This window comes from Paralichthys olivaceus, chromosome 4 (genome assembly GCF_024713975.1).
Source record: "Paralichthys olivaceus isolate ysfri-2021 chromosome 4, ASM2471397v2, whole genome shotgun sequence".
NCBI classification, from domain to species: domain Eukaryota; kingdom Metazoa; phylum Chordata; class Actinopteri; order Pleuronectiformes; family Paralichthyidae; genus Paralichthys; species Paralichthys olivaceus.
Window position 1 is genome coordinate 6,561,520 of NC_091096.1, and position 15,291 is coordinate 6,576,810.

The 15,291-nt window shown below is 40.2% G+C and overlaps 1 protein-coding gene across 1 annotated transcript; it reads right to left on the reverse strand.

Moving 5' to 3' along the window:
* Nucleotides 1–943: 943 nt before the first annotated feature.
* On the reverse strand, nt 944–14,822 carry itga2.2 (integrin, alpha 2 (CD49B, alpha 2 subunit of VLA-2 receptor), tandem duplicate 2). Its single transcript, XM_020099010.2, has 30 exons — nt 14,665–14,822; nt 13,279–13,402; nt 12,160–12,269; nt 11,831–11,922; nt 11,292–11,406; nt 10,934–11,061; nt 10,667–10,815; nt 10,304–10,454; nt 9,937–10,102; nt 9,641–9,717; nt 9,415–9,553; nt 8,092–8,237; nt 7,843–7,986; nt 7,414–7,617; nt 7,201–7,331; nt 6,819–6,982; nt 6,327–6,478; nt 6,108–6,218; nt 5,669–5,754; nt 4,251–4,392; nt 3,906–3,989; nt 3,730–3,806; nt 3,557–3,640; nt 3,330–3,432; nt 3,129–3,239; nt 2,884–2,994; nt 2,539–2,652; nt 2,340–2,429; nt 1,977–2,093; nt 944–1,854 (listed from the first exon to the last, which is right to left on the reverse strand). The coding sequence occupies exons 1-30, from the start codon at nt 14,708–14,710 to the stop codon at nt 1,768–1,770; spliced, it is 3,555 nt and encodes a 1,184-aa protein (XP_019954569.2). The 5' UTR covers nt 14,711–14,822; the 3' UTR covers nt 944–1,767.
* Between the last annotated feature and the right edge of the window lie 469 nt (nt 14,823–15,291).

The window sequence follows — 15,291 nt, forward strand, 5'->3', positions numbered from 1 at the left end:
AAACGCATTTCAAAACAGCCGAGGGACAGATTAACCTAAGATCACGGTCCAACATGTGAGAAGAAATTAATCGTGGTGGAAGGAAAAATTTAATTATTCTGATGTTTGGAAGGAAGTGGTCCGTTAAGGTTTCCAGTAAGGTCAGAGAGAGGAGAGAGGACGAGGGGAGAGAAGACAGGAGAGGAGAGGAGAGAGGAGGAGGAGGAATGAGAGGACAGGAGATAAGGAGAGGTGAAGAGAGAGGAGAGGAGAGGAGAGAGAAGGGAGAGAGGAGAGGAAGAGGAGAGAGAAGTGGAGAGGAGAGGAGAGAGGAAGATGGAAGAGAGGAGAGGAGAGGAGAGGAGTGGAGAGAGGAGATAAAGAGGGGAGAGAGAGGGGAAGATGAGAGGAGGGAGGAGAAAGGAGATAAAGAGGAGAGGACAGGAGCTAAAGAGAGGAGGAGAAAACAGAGACACACTAAATAAAGTGTATTAATTGATGGTGATACAAAGTCATCAAGTCATCAGCAGAGCAGAGGAAACAATGAACAGTGCTAACATGTCATCTATATCATGCTGCCATCTTGTGGCAAAGCTGTGACAATGCATGCCTCATAAAGTTCCTCTAATGTAAGAAAAACAAAAACAGTCTGGGAGAATTAAAGGAGGAAACTAAATATTATTATGCATTCATTCATTGTATCCAGTGGTTCCCTCCTGCTGATTATCATCCTGCAGGTGCTGGATGATTTATGATTCTATTCTTTTTAATTGCTCTGATTTTATTCATGCATTTCATAGTCTGATGTATTTTGAGTGTGTGTATTTTTTCTTGTCTATGTTTGATGATATATCAGCTTTGCCAAAAATTTGGTTGAAAACTTGTCATTGTATCGTACGTCAATAACGTAAATATATCGAACAAAACCACCGATTTGAAAACATTACTTTAGAGCATCAGCATCTTTAAAAAGAGTTCTCTGAGATTTAATAGGAAAAACAATTAACTTGGAAAACAATCAGCAAATTTTTAAATTACAAAAATACTGGTGGACTGCAGCTCTAGTCGTTAACAATACATGAGAATTTGTCACAATAACAACAACAAAAGAAGAAAGTATTCCATGTACCCACATTGCCTCTAATATTTTCATATGTAAAACTCTACAAGAAAGACCATCATTTTATATTACAGTATATACAGTACTAACACGAACATACAGTAATGACATATTTCACTTTTTCAGGATAAGTATCGTATCAACAGTTTTAAGAAAAGTCCTGAGTGCCAGAAGTGACAGTTTGTGCTACAGTTTGACCGAGAGAGTGTGTGTGTGTGTGTGTGTGTGTGTGTGTGTGTGTGTGTGTGTGTGTGTGTATGTGTGTGTGTTGAATGATTTTACTCTCAATCTTGCTGCCCAGAGTTTATCATCAACTAATGATGTATAAATCAGATGCAGTTACAGTGTAAAACTCTAGATGGCAACATTTACATCCGTGAATGTCGATGACTCATTTCAGAGCCTAGGTTTTGTCATGTTGGGGGAAAAAAATACAGCTTTTATATTTGTTCCAAGTCAGTGCATACCAGCAAATAGTCAATGTGCAGTCCTTAAAGCAAAAATCTCAGTTATTCACAAACTGAACAAGCCTCCATTTCATTCAAATGTCCAATTTCCAGTGAATGAGCTTTAGTGTGTTTGCACCGTACAAGAACCAGTGAGAAGTACCAGTATCCACACTGGAAACAAACCAGTGCAGGGAGCAGGCTGCAGGTTTCCTCTCCAGCTCACAGCACCTCATCAACATGTACACGACTCTGTTCGTCATCGGCCTCCATCTGCAGCTGCTTGTACTTTCTTTTGAAAAACCCAAACTAGAAAGGAAACACATTAGGTTCCAGTTATAATATTTGATACTCATACAAATGCTCACTGGACTTGCCCAGACTATACGAATCATTTGCTTATGTTCAAATTATTGTCACCATAAACGAACCTTCCACAGTAATCCTACAGCCAGAGCCAAGAGCGCCAGTCCGCCTATAACGCTGCCGACGATCACTCCCACCGGAACATCAGCCGTCTCCCCTGGTTTACTGACTGTCAGCTCCACCTGGACGGCAGAGACGTCACATAATCACACATCAAACCACGTCCACAGGGTTGGAAGGGAGTAATGTCGTACTTTTGCAACTGAGAGATTGAAATCACCTTTTTTGTCTGTGTAGAAAATTTTATGATTCTATTTATGATGGTTCTAAAGTTCTGTCATGTGGTTAGAGTCATATAAGATATAACATCTTCAATATCATGAGGTCACTTCATTTCTTTATGTCCAAATACTAAAACAGGATCTTACTTTCAGGTCTTTGACTCCGATGATGACAAGATCAGGGTTGGAGGTTTCAAGAGCAACACCGGAGATCAGCTTGATGGTCTGATAGGTGGCCTGTCAACACAGAACGAAGACAGATCAGTGCACTAACAGCACTGATTCATTGGTACGATGGTGAAAAACAATAACCAGTATTATAACAGTCATGAAAGAATTTATTTACCATATTAAACGTGCCCCTCCAGATCCTCGTTTTCACCATGACAAAGTAGTCGCTCTTAACTTGAGTGTCTTTGAGGATGCATTTGATATTCTCGCATTTAGCAGTTTTGCAATCCTGCCAATTCAAAACATCAGAAAATTAATCAGTGCACATCACCAGTGAATTTCAGATTCTATGTATATATTCTATAGATATTAAAGTAACTTGTTCTATTCGATATCATTTTATTTGTTTGGTGTTGTTGTGTGATTGTTTACACACGCAAGTGAAAATGCTGCATGAAAGTATGTCTCCTGAGAAACGTATTTGAAAGTTGACACACAGGAAGAGGAGAAGGTGACCGACCAGTTCGTCCATGCCTCTGAGGCTCTCCTTGGAGAAAGACACTTTGTGTGTTTTCACACCGATCTTCAGACGATCAACCAGGCTGCTGGAATCACAACTGACAGAACCTCCCTGCAGGCACAGAGGACTTGTGTCATTTGTTGATGCAGATTATTCAGTTAAATATATTTTACGCAGCCTGATGTAGAGATATACACATTTAGGATAAAACAGAGCTTAAAAACCTTTAAAAACGGAGTACTCACTGTTTGTGTTTCCACTTTGGTGACATAGAGGAGATTATTTCCACCTTTAGTCGTCATTGGCAGATTAATGGTCAGATACAGGAGGTTCACCGCGAAGTTTCCTGTTGAAACCTTTAAGTAAAAATTATTTTTTATGAATGTCTCAGATATATATGAGAAATTAAATGATTATATGTTAGGAGTCAGATAAATGTTTTTCACCTTCACTGTAAAGTTAAACTCTGGGCCGATGTCATCCAGAGTTTTCACCATTGTTAAGGCCGTGTTGGTCGTATTCGCCACGTAAAAATTAATATTTGACTGCCTAAGATGAAGAAACCGTAAAACATAAACACGTTAATGCTTTTGCCATCATTAACCGTCACATTTTTACACTTCATGACAAAAAATAAAGACAATTCTGTGCAGGTCACAAAAAGCTAAATCACCTGGATAAAACAATCCCTGCATCGTATTGGACAGGGATGGATATGTCCACCTTGTTGTCTGCAGGTCTTTCCTCTTTACCGGCACTGTAGAGATAAAACGGTAAAAGCTATTACAACGTGTCAATACTTTTAATTAAAAGACACATTTGTTCAGTGACTGGGTGAGAAAGTACCTCTTCGCCTCGAAATTCACCTCAGCTCGGTTTAGCATTTGATCGAGACTGTATTCAAAATTGAGCTGAAATTTCACCTGAAATAAAAAATGTCATATATAACAAAAAATCAAACACTGCCAAATTTAAATCTTAATTGTGCACCTGTAGAGAGACTGACAGTTTTTGGCACTTACCTCTTCATTTCTCTTTAATGCTGGATATCCCACTAGACAAGAGACAGTTTGAGGTTGTGTCGAGGTGCATTTAACTCTGTCCGTCTGTAAATCCACAGATCAGAACATTACATAACCTATGTGGGGCTTTATTACTCTGATAAAGCATTAGAATAAAGCTGAAAAGTTTTTGAATCTTATTCGAACAATTATTCACCTGCACAGACAAAAAAAACACACAACATATTACATATACACTCTTTTTGTGTTTCAGAAAATGGGTTGATTTCATTCAAAAACATGTTAAATGATTTGATGATGATGCATTTGCTGAGTGAATCCCAGTGTAACTGTATTTGTACTCACGGGAGGAAAGACGGAGGAGTAGTAGAGGTTGCTGGAGAACGTGGCCAAGACCCGAGCGTTGTAAGCGTTCTCCTTTTTGTTCTTCACAACAACTTCAAACGACAGTTCTCGGTTGTTGGCGCTGACCAGGATGGGAGCTGAGCTGCAACACAAAAACTCAGATCACTGTCCTCTGCGTTCACAGGATTGGTTTAAAGCAGAATGCTGATAATATCATCTACTTGACCAGACAGATGTTAAAGTCGTTTAACTCACAGACGAGAGCTGAAGATGATTTATTCATATTGTTTTTCATCCATAAACACAGTGGAGACAAACAGTAAACCTGAAGTTAACAAGTTGATAATTCTGCTCCATCAACCTCCACTTCAAAATGCTCAACACAGTATTTATAACTGAATCATGGGACATTCCTTAGTTAGGAAAACATGCAGACAGACAGGAGTAAAACTGAAGAGCAGCTGCAAACCCACATGTGATCCTCATGTGAATAAGTGTGGGACAGTATTATATATGTTGTCTCTGCTGTATAACTTGGTTTATTGCTGGGAGTGGCCGGTGGTGATGGTCGCTTGCCAAGAGATGTATCAACTGTTGCGTTAACAACCCAACAGTTTACAACATGCCCAATGTCATAAGTAAGACGCCCGCATGCTAACTTAAGCAGAAGCAAAGAGGTACTGATGGAGACAGATCTTTGCATGTAGAGGAATGAAAGTTATAACTCTTCCATTTGATGATATTATTTATTAATCCTAATATTGAAACGTCAAAATTGTTTATGTCCATCTGTCTTGGTGAATGTATTACCTCTTAAACAGCATTTGTTTGTTTGTAAGCAGGATTATGCAAAAACTATTAAACCGATTTCCATCAAACTTTGTAAAAGGATTTGGCCTGGGAAGAACTCTTTACATTTTGAGGGGATTTAAGTGATAGATTTAGGTTTTCCCCACTTTCTTTCCCTTTGTTTTACAAATGTTTTACTATGTTCTACACAAAATAAACTGTACCATCGAACTGAACGTATCCAGCATCACGCGTCGGCCTGCACCATTTTTTTGTGCAAAAGAAATCCTGCAGCTATTCACTATAGAGACTGACTCGTAAAACAGAAGAAGTAGGAAAAGGAAAAGCAGAATTGTTGTTAATGTCAGGAACTACTGGGAAACAACCAAAACTTACAGTAAGAGGCTGGATGAGAAGTTTCGCCTCGTTAAACAAATGACTCAGAGAAACAGTCTTGTCTGAGCTTGCTCTCTCATATTGACTTTACCTCAACTCTACAGGAACAACTAAATCATGAGGAAGCACCACACATCAGGTAAAAACAGGAAACAGAGCACAAACGATCTACATCCTGCACATGTGCTACAGTGTATTGTATAACACATATGTAAGAGATGACAGATTCTCACCTGGACGCCTTAGAGTCAGTGGTCACACTCAGCACCAGATCACTGATGCACACATCATCCGTGCCACAGTCTTTAGTAAAGGGGATCTGAAAATATAACAAAGCGTTCAGAGGATGACGCTGGTTTATTCTTCAGATGTTTATTCTCCTATAGTCTTTTCAGAGTTGGACAAAACAGACAATTTTAGTTAAATAGCATTGGATGAACTTTAATTTTTGTTTTTGGGAAAACACAGTTCTAAAAAAAACTAGCTGGAGTGACTGAAATACTTACCGAGCAATTATCACACAGACGCACACAGACACACACGCCATGTAATTTAAAATGATTGTACAAACACCTCCGCAAAATAACAAGTACGGTACGTCTGAAGTGTTGTGTCACGTTTCCGGATGATCACTGGAGACTAAAAGACGTAAACACTGTGTTAGTCACTTACAAAGAACTGTGAGGCACTGGGAGAAAACTTATCCAGGACAGGATTCCCATTTGCATTCTTCTGCTCGATTTCCACCTTTAAACTGAGGGAGTTGACAAAGTCTGGTGTCTCCTATGGACAAAATCATATGTGGTGAAACAGCAATAAAATAGTCTTATCAACGCGCTCTCATAAAAACGTCAACAATGCTCTCCGATCATAAAAGAAACAAATCATTACCTGAACGTAAACCTGGTAGTCTTGGCACAAGGGTGTGGCCGATATCTTTGCCTTTTCTGTGAGGAAGCGCTCATTGTTTTTTGTAAACATTCCTCTTGAAGTCACTCGTGAAGCTTGTAGGTCAGCGTCCAGAGTCAAGGTGTAGGATATGTCTGAAAGGAATAAAGAAAAACTGTGTATGACACACTCAGTGACATGTGAGTTCGATCATATTCTCTAGAGAAGGATTTGGACAGGATGTAGATCTCTCAAACAACAATTTGTGGTTTTGAGAAATAAGCATATTTGATTTCTTGCTTGGCTTTAGATGACAAGTGTAATATCACATGTTTGTCTTAAAACTACGTACATCCAGCAGCTGCTTAGCTTAGCACAAATACCAGAAAATCCTGTCTGAGCTAAAAAACCCACAAAATGTTTCCTATCTTTTTTTTTTTTTAGGTGAACATAGTTGGCATATTCCTGAGAAGCTGATCAGGTGATGTGATTTACCAATGGGTCCAACAGGATTCTTCGGCCTGAAGGAAGCACTGAAGCAGAGTTTGGCGTTGAAACACGTATGCATGCGCCCGAGTACTTTACAGGGTTTGTTAAAAATGTTGATTTTATCCGGGTTGAAGGAAGCTTTAGTTGAGACCTGCGCCACACCTCGAGACCTGAAGAACAATTCACAATGTTAGGAGTGTTGTTGGCTTTTATAGCATCAAATAATTAATTCAAACATAACTTGAGGGAAGAACTATAGAATGGTGTGCACTTCTCCATCTGCTAACATGGAGGAGACGGGATCTATGACCTATTCTGCATGGGAGCTGTCATGTCGTCCATTGTTATAAAGTCTTTAGTTCCCACATATGGTGCTGGGTTAACTCACCAGAGCTGCACCACTTTTCCATAGGCACCAACTGAGATGTCTGGGAGCGAATCATTATTCAGATCTTGGAAGCTATCGAGGGACCTTCCAAAATACTGGAGCTGAGGATCCAGTTTGGAGCCAAAGATTTTCTTAAAAAGACGAAAAATATATCACTCATTTAATCACAGAGTTGAATTAACTAACTGTGGTGTAAAGTATGTGTGTTTTTACCTGTGAGAAGTCTTTGTTTAATGTCTTCTTGTCTCCATTGTAGATGTAAATGACACCTTTTTGTCTGTCCTCTAGTGGCGAGCCGACTACGACGTCATTGAAACCATCGAGGTCCAGGTCGGGAACGACGGAGATAGCCATCCCGAAACGTGCATTTTCAGTCGAGGGAGGACCATTGAGGAATCCCTGCTTGTTCAGAGTACCCTCCAAATGAGAACACAGAGAAAAGTATGAGACTGGTATAAATGGATATAGATATAAATAGACTTTTCTAACAATCACTATTTCGTTTTTCTAAATCATGAAATAAAACCTATTAACGCAGACCGTCTTTCCGTTTCTTTTTGTCTGAAGAGTGACGATCACTCTTCTGTTCACTGTAGCTCAGGAAATCCAGAAGACATAATGTTGTTTTGTAGATTTTTTTACCTTGGTGACGGAGAACAGATAGACCCTGCCCTCTTCTCTCTTCAGCTCGCTCATAAACATGGGCGCCCCCACCAGTAGGATGTCCGTCACCCCGTCTTTGTCCACGTCCAGGGAGCACAAGACGCTTCCAAAGTAGGACCCGATCTAAGATAAGTTCACTGACGATGAGTTCAATGTGTCAGGTTAAACCACCTGTATACAGTTGGTACCTGGGGGAAATGTAAACCTCACATCCTCTAATGTCAGTACCTGTTTCCCTCTTTCTGAATCGATAATAGCGGTTTGCTTCTGAGCGTTGACGGTGTAGACGATAACTTGTCCAGAGTGGTTGGAGCGAGGCGCACCGGCCACAAAGTACAGAGTGGACCCATCAGTCAGTGTGGTGACAGAGTAACCTGGAAATATACACAATACATTCACTACTCAAACATCCCAACTCGATGGATTGTACCAAAGTACTGTAATCAAAAACAGTTTTTTGGTATTTGTACTTTACTTGACTCCACAGAGGGACAGATTGTGAATTCATTGGTTTCTTTAAACTCTATGTACTTTTAATCCACGTGTTTTAGGCACATTTTTCATTTGCCAAAATAAAGACCTGAGTGGAAACATTGGCAATTTGCAAAAAATCTTGACAAAACCCTGATCGATGGATTATGGGTGTGAAGGGATTCAAGATTTCACATGCAAAATATACTTATGTAACCCTTTTAGAGAATAAGATGAAAAAACAAATCAATAATACATATACAAACATAACACTGACAAGCTCTGAATCATTTATATTGTGTTAAAATATCTTTTTAGACTTTTTTTTAAATTCTTGTGTTCCTTTACTTTTTTTAATTTATATTTATCAATCATAACATAGTATATGCACTGCAGAATGGCTATTTTTACTGAAGTAAATAATCTCTTTATTTCGTCAAACACTTTACTTATATCCGGTGTTTCACAACAGTGTCAAGAAACCAAGTCATTGCATAGGAATCTACATAGCAAAAATATTTATAATCTTTGGATTCTCTTAAAACATATTTCAAGCTGATTTTTAATGCAGCCTCAACACAGTTATTCTAAAAATCCCTTCGGTTTACTTCTCGGATGTTGAACCGTCAATGAAGTACATGACAGGACAGGAAAGGGAAGCTATGGTATGAGTATGCATGCAGCTAATAATAATAGTGAAATTAGTGAAAATGTAAAAAAAGTACAGGAAAAAGGAAATGTGTTTAGTCTTTAATCCTGTGGCCTCTACTGCAAACTAAAATGAAAGTGGTTATTAAAATGGCCGTTCTAGTCTGGGAAAATCATTTTTCTTCCAGTTCACAGAATCATGATGAAAGAGGTGGTTGACTGAGATGCAACGATTTCGCAAACTAGTTCCTCTCAAAATCACCACAGATGTTCACCACATCTGCCTCTGTCTCTGTTCAGAGTTTATGTGAAACACCATCCATCAGCTCCATGTGAAGATCTGATGCCTTCCTATGCCTGTGTGGTGTCATGCAGAGATTAAGAGTATCAGAATAAAAAAAACAATAAAAGAGGAAATCATAAAACACAGACCCAGAAGTGAGCTGTGGTTTCTGTCTTGAAGGATCCCCTCGAAGGCTGAGGAAGGGAGAATGTCGACTTTAGATCCTTTCTGATGCACGACAGTCCCGCTCCAGGCGTAAGCTCCCACTGCTCCCAGCATCATCACGTCCTTTAACGGCATAAAGGTCAAAAATCAGCATTTATATTTTGGGTCATCATGTATGAATGTGGTTTTTAGAGTTAACAAGCTCTGTACCTCTTGGCTGGAGAAGTGGGCACTGAATCCAACCTGGGACATCTCCATTTTAAAGTTGTCTCCCCCTTTTCCGGTGCCTTTGTGGGAACACACAATCATTTAAAGAAACAGAAACAGGTGAAGCATCAGACAAAGGGAAGTGTTTGTATAACACATTTTTTTTAATGATGGGATTGCCAACTGTGATCGACATGTTGTGACATGCCTGGATGAGTTATGCCTAAGCATGTATTGTGTGGGGTAAATGACACGGTTAGCACATTAAGCAAAAGGAAAGGAAAATAAATTATATGCACCTTCTATGTTGAAGATGCGGTTCCCCAGTGCTCCAGCGATGGTGGAGAGAGCCGCCTCCTCGGACACATTGAAGAAGAACTTCTCTGTAGGTAAACTGGCAATGGATTTGATTTCTTTGATCAGGTTATCTGTGTCGATGTTATTTCTAATATAATAACCCAAGACCTAGAGAGAAAAATATAAAAGTCAGGATCGGGAGGCGAGTGACAAACAGCTAGACAAACACAAATGTACGTACTCATGCTGCTTAGTTTCCTCATATTGTTTAATTATTAGTTACAGATTTTATGATAAAACAAAACACATTTTTAAAACAGCACTAGGACTGCTGTGAGATTTAATGGGATTTTATGAGTTGTTCCTTACAGCGATACCAAAGCGGGTGATGCCCTCTTTGTCACATTCTCCAATGACCCTGTCCCTGAAAGCTCTGTCATGAGACTCTCCGTCAGTGACAACCACCATCACCTTAGCAGCGCCCGCTCGAGCTCCGTTTTGTGGATTGAAACCCCACTGACTGAAGAGAGCACACAAACATTTCTGTAATATCCCATAAATTACAGCTATTTGTACGGATGAAAAAATAAATGTTAAACGGCAACTTTCTAATTTACAAGTGAAATGAAACAAATCCTCCTGCCCGAGTCAGGTAATAATAAAACAGAGAAACAGACGATCAACTATGAACGTAAAGAAGCAGTGAATTAAGTAAAAGAGTTCGACACTAACCTGGCGTACTCAATGGCTTGGAAGGTATTGGTGGAGTGACCGTACATCTGTGTGATTCCGGACACTGCATTCAGCACATCTTCTTTGGTTTTATAATCGTTCAGTTTGAATTCAAACTTGGGATTAACGCCGTACTGAATCACACTGACCTGGCAAAATAAAAAACAGAAAGTGATGAACATAAAATCCTTAAAGCATCCAGCTGAATAAATCCAATATTATCTCCAGCTTCAGTTTCCTGTTCCGTCTGATGACAGGGGACGTTACCTGTGTATTTTTGGGCCCGATATCCAGTGCGGGGATCAGCTTCTTGAGGAAATCGTTCATTGGCTCCCAAGGATAAATGCTGTTGGAGCCGTCTAAAACAATCACAATGTCCATAGGTCCTCCACATGCTGGAAATGTTTTGAGAAGGGACAGAATATGTTGAAGCTGCTGTTAAAAAAATAACTGAAGCCATTCACTTTACAATTCGAGTTATTGTTTTCTACCTTTTATACAAACCACTGGAAAAAGAAAAATGTCAGACTTTAAGTTTGACTGATCCTGGTGATATACCATTAGTGAGTTTTACTTATGTGTTAAAGTCGAACAATATACAAACAATATATAAAAGTGGATTTACTCTGGACGGCAGGAGAGAAGGCCGGCTGAGGCTTGAAGAGGGGACTCATTTTTGCACATATTCCAGGGTAGAAGTTCTGATTGCCACACAGCTGTCCCCACAGAGGACCGCACATCTGTATTTAAACGACCACAGAAGTAGAGAGAAGAGACTTAATAAACATTCAAGTTCATCACTGCCTTTAAAAGTCCTCATGTCTGCAATTTAAAGATTTCAATTCCATCTAACTTTAAAGTGGGAAATAACAAACTTGGATGCTGTTTTATTCAGTAAACTTCAAGTCACTACTTCATGCTGCAGCGATTAATTTGCCTAAATTCTTACTTCCTGTTACCTAACAATAACTTCATTATGTAAATTTAATAGGAAGTAATGAATTGATGAGCTGTATCATCCAATGGTGCACATCACAAGTGAAGCCTGTGTTTCTAAAATGGATCAAATTTCCATCAAAGTCAACAAGTCTCTGAAATAAAAAGATTTTCTTCTTTTTGTGAACACACACACACACATGCACACACACACACACACACACGCACCATCAAACCATTGACAGCAGGCATCCGGGTGAGAGTCAAACCCAGGTGTGTGTTGTTGTTGACGTTTCTAACATCTGGAATACTGACAGAATCTGTGGCAAAGACAACATCACATGAAAGTTCATCTTAAAGATGTTGAATCTGAAACTCATACAATCTGTACAATCATCATGAACTCAAAGTATGGACAGGAAACATGTGTTGCTGTAGTACGCTGCTTCTGTTTGTATCTACTACTTCGACCTACTTTCAAAACAGACGAAAGCCTGGATGTTTTTCTGCTGACTCATAGTTTCAGTTATTCTTAGGTGTTTTTTAATGAACTCTACCTTGAAGATTGAGCTTGTCACAGCTGTTTCTGGCCCCTGTGACTGGACACTTGTAAACATCCCCCTTCGTGTTTCTACTGAAACCACTCCACGGAGCGCCAACCAGGAGCCTGCAGTAAACAGTCATATACATCTCTGATAAACAGCCACCGTGACCACGAGAGGTCCTGGATGTTTTTGTGCACCACACGTAAATGCAGTGTTTAAACATTTGAAAATGGTTACACAATTCTCCACATATGTTAATGCACTGTTACAGCAAAAATACGACACTTTACAACTTTGAGAGTGTGACAAAATAACATTACACAATGACAGTGGGAAATCGCCCTCAGATTCTGTAGAACTCCCCATTACGCAAACGAACGGTGACAGTCCTCCAGACGGTGACTTGCTCTGTGAGACTGTGACTGTGCAACATCCAGACGTGAACGGATAAGAACTTTGGCCAATGTTTAACTAAATGTGAGTGAGGCATTACACACAACATGTTTGTGACACATTTGATTGCAGCAGCTCAGACAAACCACGCTTAGTGTGTCAGGAAGTAATAATAATGACAATAATACATTTTATTTACAGGCGCCCCAGACAGCACTCAAGGTCACCTTACAATAAAGATAAAAAACAGAACCCAAAAAAAAATAACGCATCAAAAAGATCAATAGAATTAACAGTGATTAAAACATTACCAATTTAAAAAGATGAGTTTTGAGACGGGATTTGAAAATAGAGAGAGATAATTCACTGAGGATGTGTTGGACAGTTGTCAGTAGAGCTTTAAATATACAGTATGTGTCACTCGTGCAAAATAAAATGCATTTCCTGACTGTCTGGTAAATAATGGGTATTGGAGCACACAGCCCGAGCTGAGAATGCTGCTGCTAACAGATAAGCTCACATCCCCATAAAAGCCACAAATGTTAACCGCATGAGGACGTAAAATGAAAAGTGTTACAGTGCGAAGCATTTTAACAATTCTGCAGATCAAGTTCAAATAAATGATCATGTGCAATAGAAGCAAAACATCCAGTGCATTCTTGACAGTATCAGACAACCTGGTAAAAAACACCATGCTTTCATTGAACAGAACAGAAAAGTGATGATTTAAATTCCCACCATTTGCCTTCATGGTTGGTCGTTTGCAGGACTGTGTAGCCGAACTCCTCCGACGCTGGACCACTGAAAATCTTGGCTCCTGCGGTGCCAACGTTGAAGGACTGTGAGTGCCAGACTCTGTCAGCTGGTGGAGGAGAAAGCTTTGATCAGGTGACAGTGACACTGATGTGACAGCACCTTCACAACAACATGTAACACTTTTTACTGGAAATAATGACTCAAATCAACTGCAACGACTAAAGCTACTGAAAACAATGCAGATTGATGTACGTAATGATCATGTGACATTGTTGTGCTTGTGTATCTAAAAGTTTAAATAGTCATCATCATCTCTGTTCTTAGAGGGAGAGGTGATGTCGGATGTTTTATCTTACGCTGGAGCATCAATCATGAGTTCCTCCTTTGTACCAATGGGCAGTTTTTTGTGAGTCATGTTTTAAAACCCACATCAGCTTGACTCACTGAGGCACGGCAGCCCACTGAAAAAGCTCTGCAACACACGAAGGTCACACTCTGCCAAGGTTTACGTTAATAAACACCAGTGTTTTACTCCACTGACACGATGCATCTTGAAAAGCAGCAGCTCTCTCATCCCCTCGGGACATGGAATTTGCTCGACTGTGAGCGGCAGACCCACAAGCCCATACAGGCAGAGCTCAGCTATCAGCCTGCCTTCCCCTTAATCAACAGGCACAGGAATGTGGATGGGTTCTGGACTCAGGAGACCATCTCCAGCACACACTCCTGCCACGCCTGTTTCTACCTGCAGCACAAAGTGGCACTCTGCCTCCTCTCTGGGAGACTCTGTAAACCCCACAACACATTAATAGCTCCTTTCAATGCCAAAATGGGAGCTGTGCATGTAGGAGATTAATTAAAAGTGTCCGTCTGGCTGCAGCTTGAAAGCTTCCAAGTGTTGTTGGACTATTCTGCACAGTCAGACACATGATGAGCAGCTAAATGATCTGGTCTCTAAAGGAGTGGGACATGTTCACAAAGGACATGTTCCACTTCTGATAATACTGTAAACAGGATGGCAGACACAGTTGTACTTCCTGCTCCTGACTTGACTGTGGATCCTGCATTTCACAGCAGATGAGGAACTTTTTGCAGGATGGTGTGAAATCCAGTTCAAAAACAAAACCTCTGCCAAACCAAAGTTATCCAGTGATTTCATTGTGCGTGTTCACCCACCCTGATCCTGTGCTCTTCACGAGTCAATGAGAACATAGAACCATCACATTTCAACCCATTCTCTTTACCCAACACACTTCTGTGTAATCTGTGAAAGAACAACGATCAGATAATGTGACTTCTAATCTTTGCGTCGAAACAGCCGAATGGATGAAAACAAGTTCAAAGAGCAGCGCGAAGTTCAGTACTTACAGACGAGTGTGAGGACGATGCAGATGTTCCTCCAGATGAGCTCCATCGTCTTTATTCCATGTGTGTGAGGTGAGTGAATGAAGACACTTGTCAAAGTTGTGGCTGCAGCGTCGAGACTCGGCGGTGACGCAGCGCGCAGACTCTCTAAATAAGGACTTGTGCTCTTCCCCTTCCTGCGACCTGCTCATTCAGAGTCCGACCCAAGTGTTGACTCAGGGTGTGAACTGAATTATGTCTCTGATGAAGTCAGGACGAGGCAGCAGCGGACACACAGGTGCCGGGGAGGAGGAGGAGGAGGAGGAGGAGGAGATCCAGCCAGATTATCTCAAATTCAAAGTTTTGGTGCTTTAAAGATAAAAAGTTAAAATCTTGAAATTTAAAGGGATAGTTCACCCCAAAATGAAAATCCACTCATTATATACTAACCACTATGCCAAAACCAATACACCTGAAGTAATTGGTGACCACGTTTTTAAACATTAGAAAACAACATTAAAAAAAAACATAAATGCCTCTGGATATGGATTTGGTTGCAGCGCTGTTTACCCCTGAAACTCAAAAAGACTCAAACACTTCACCCACCCCTCCATCGGCCTAGTGGTGATTATATAAAGAGTGATTTTTCAT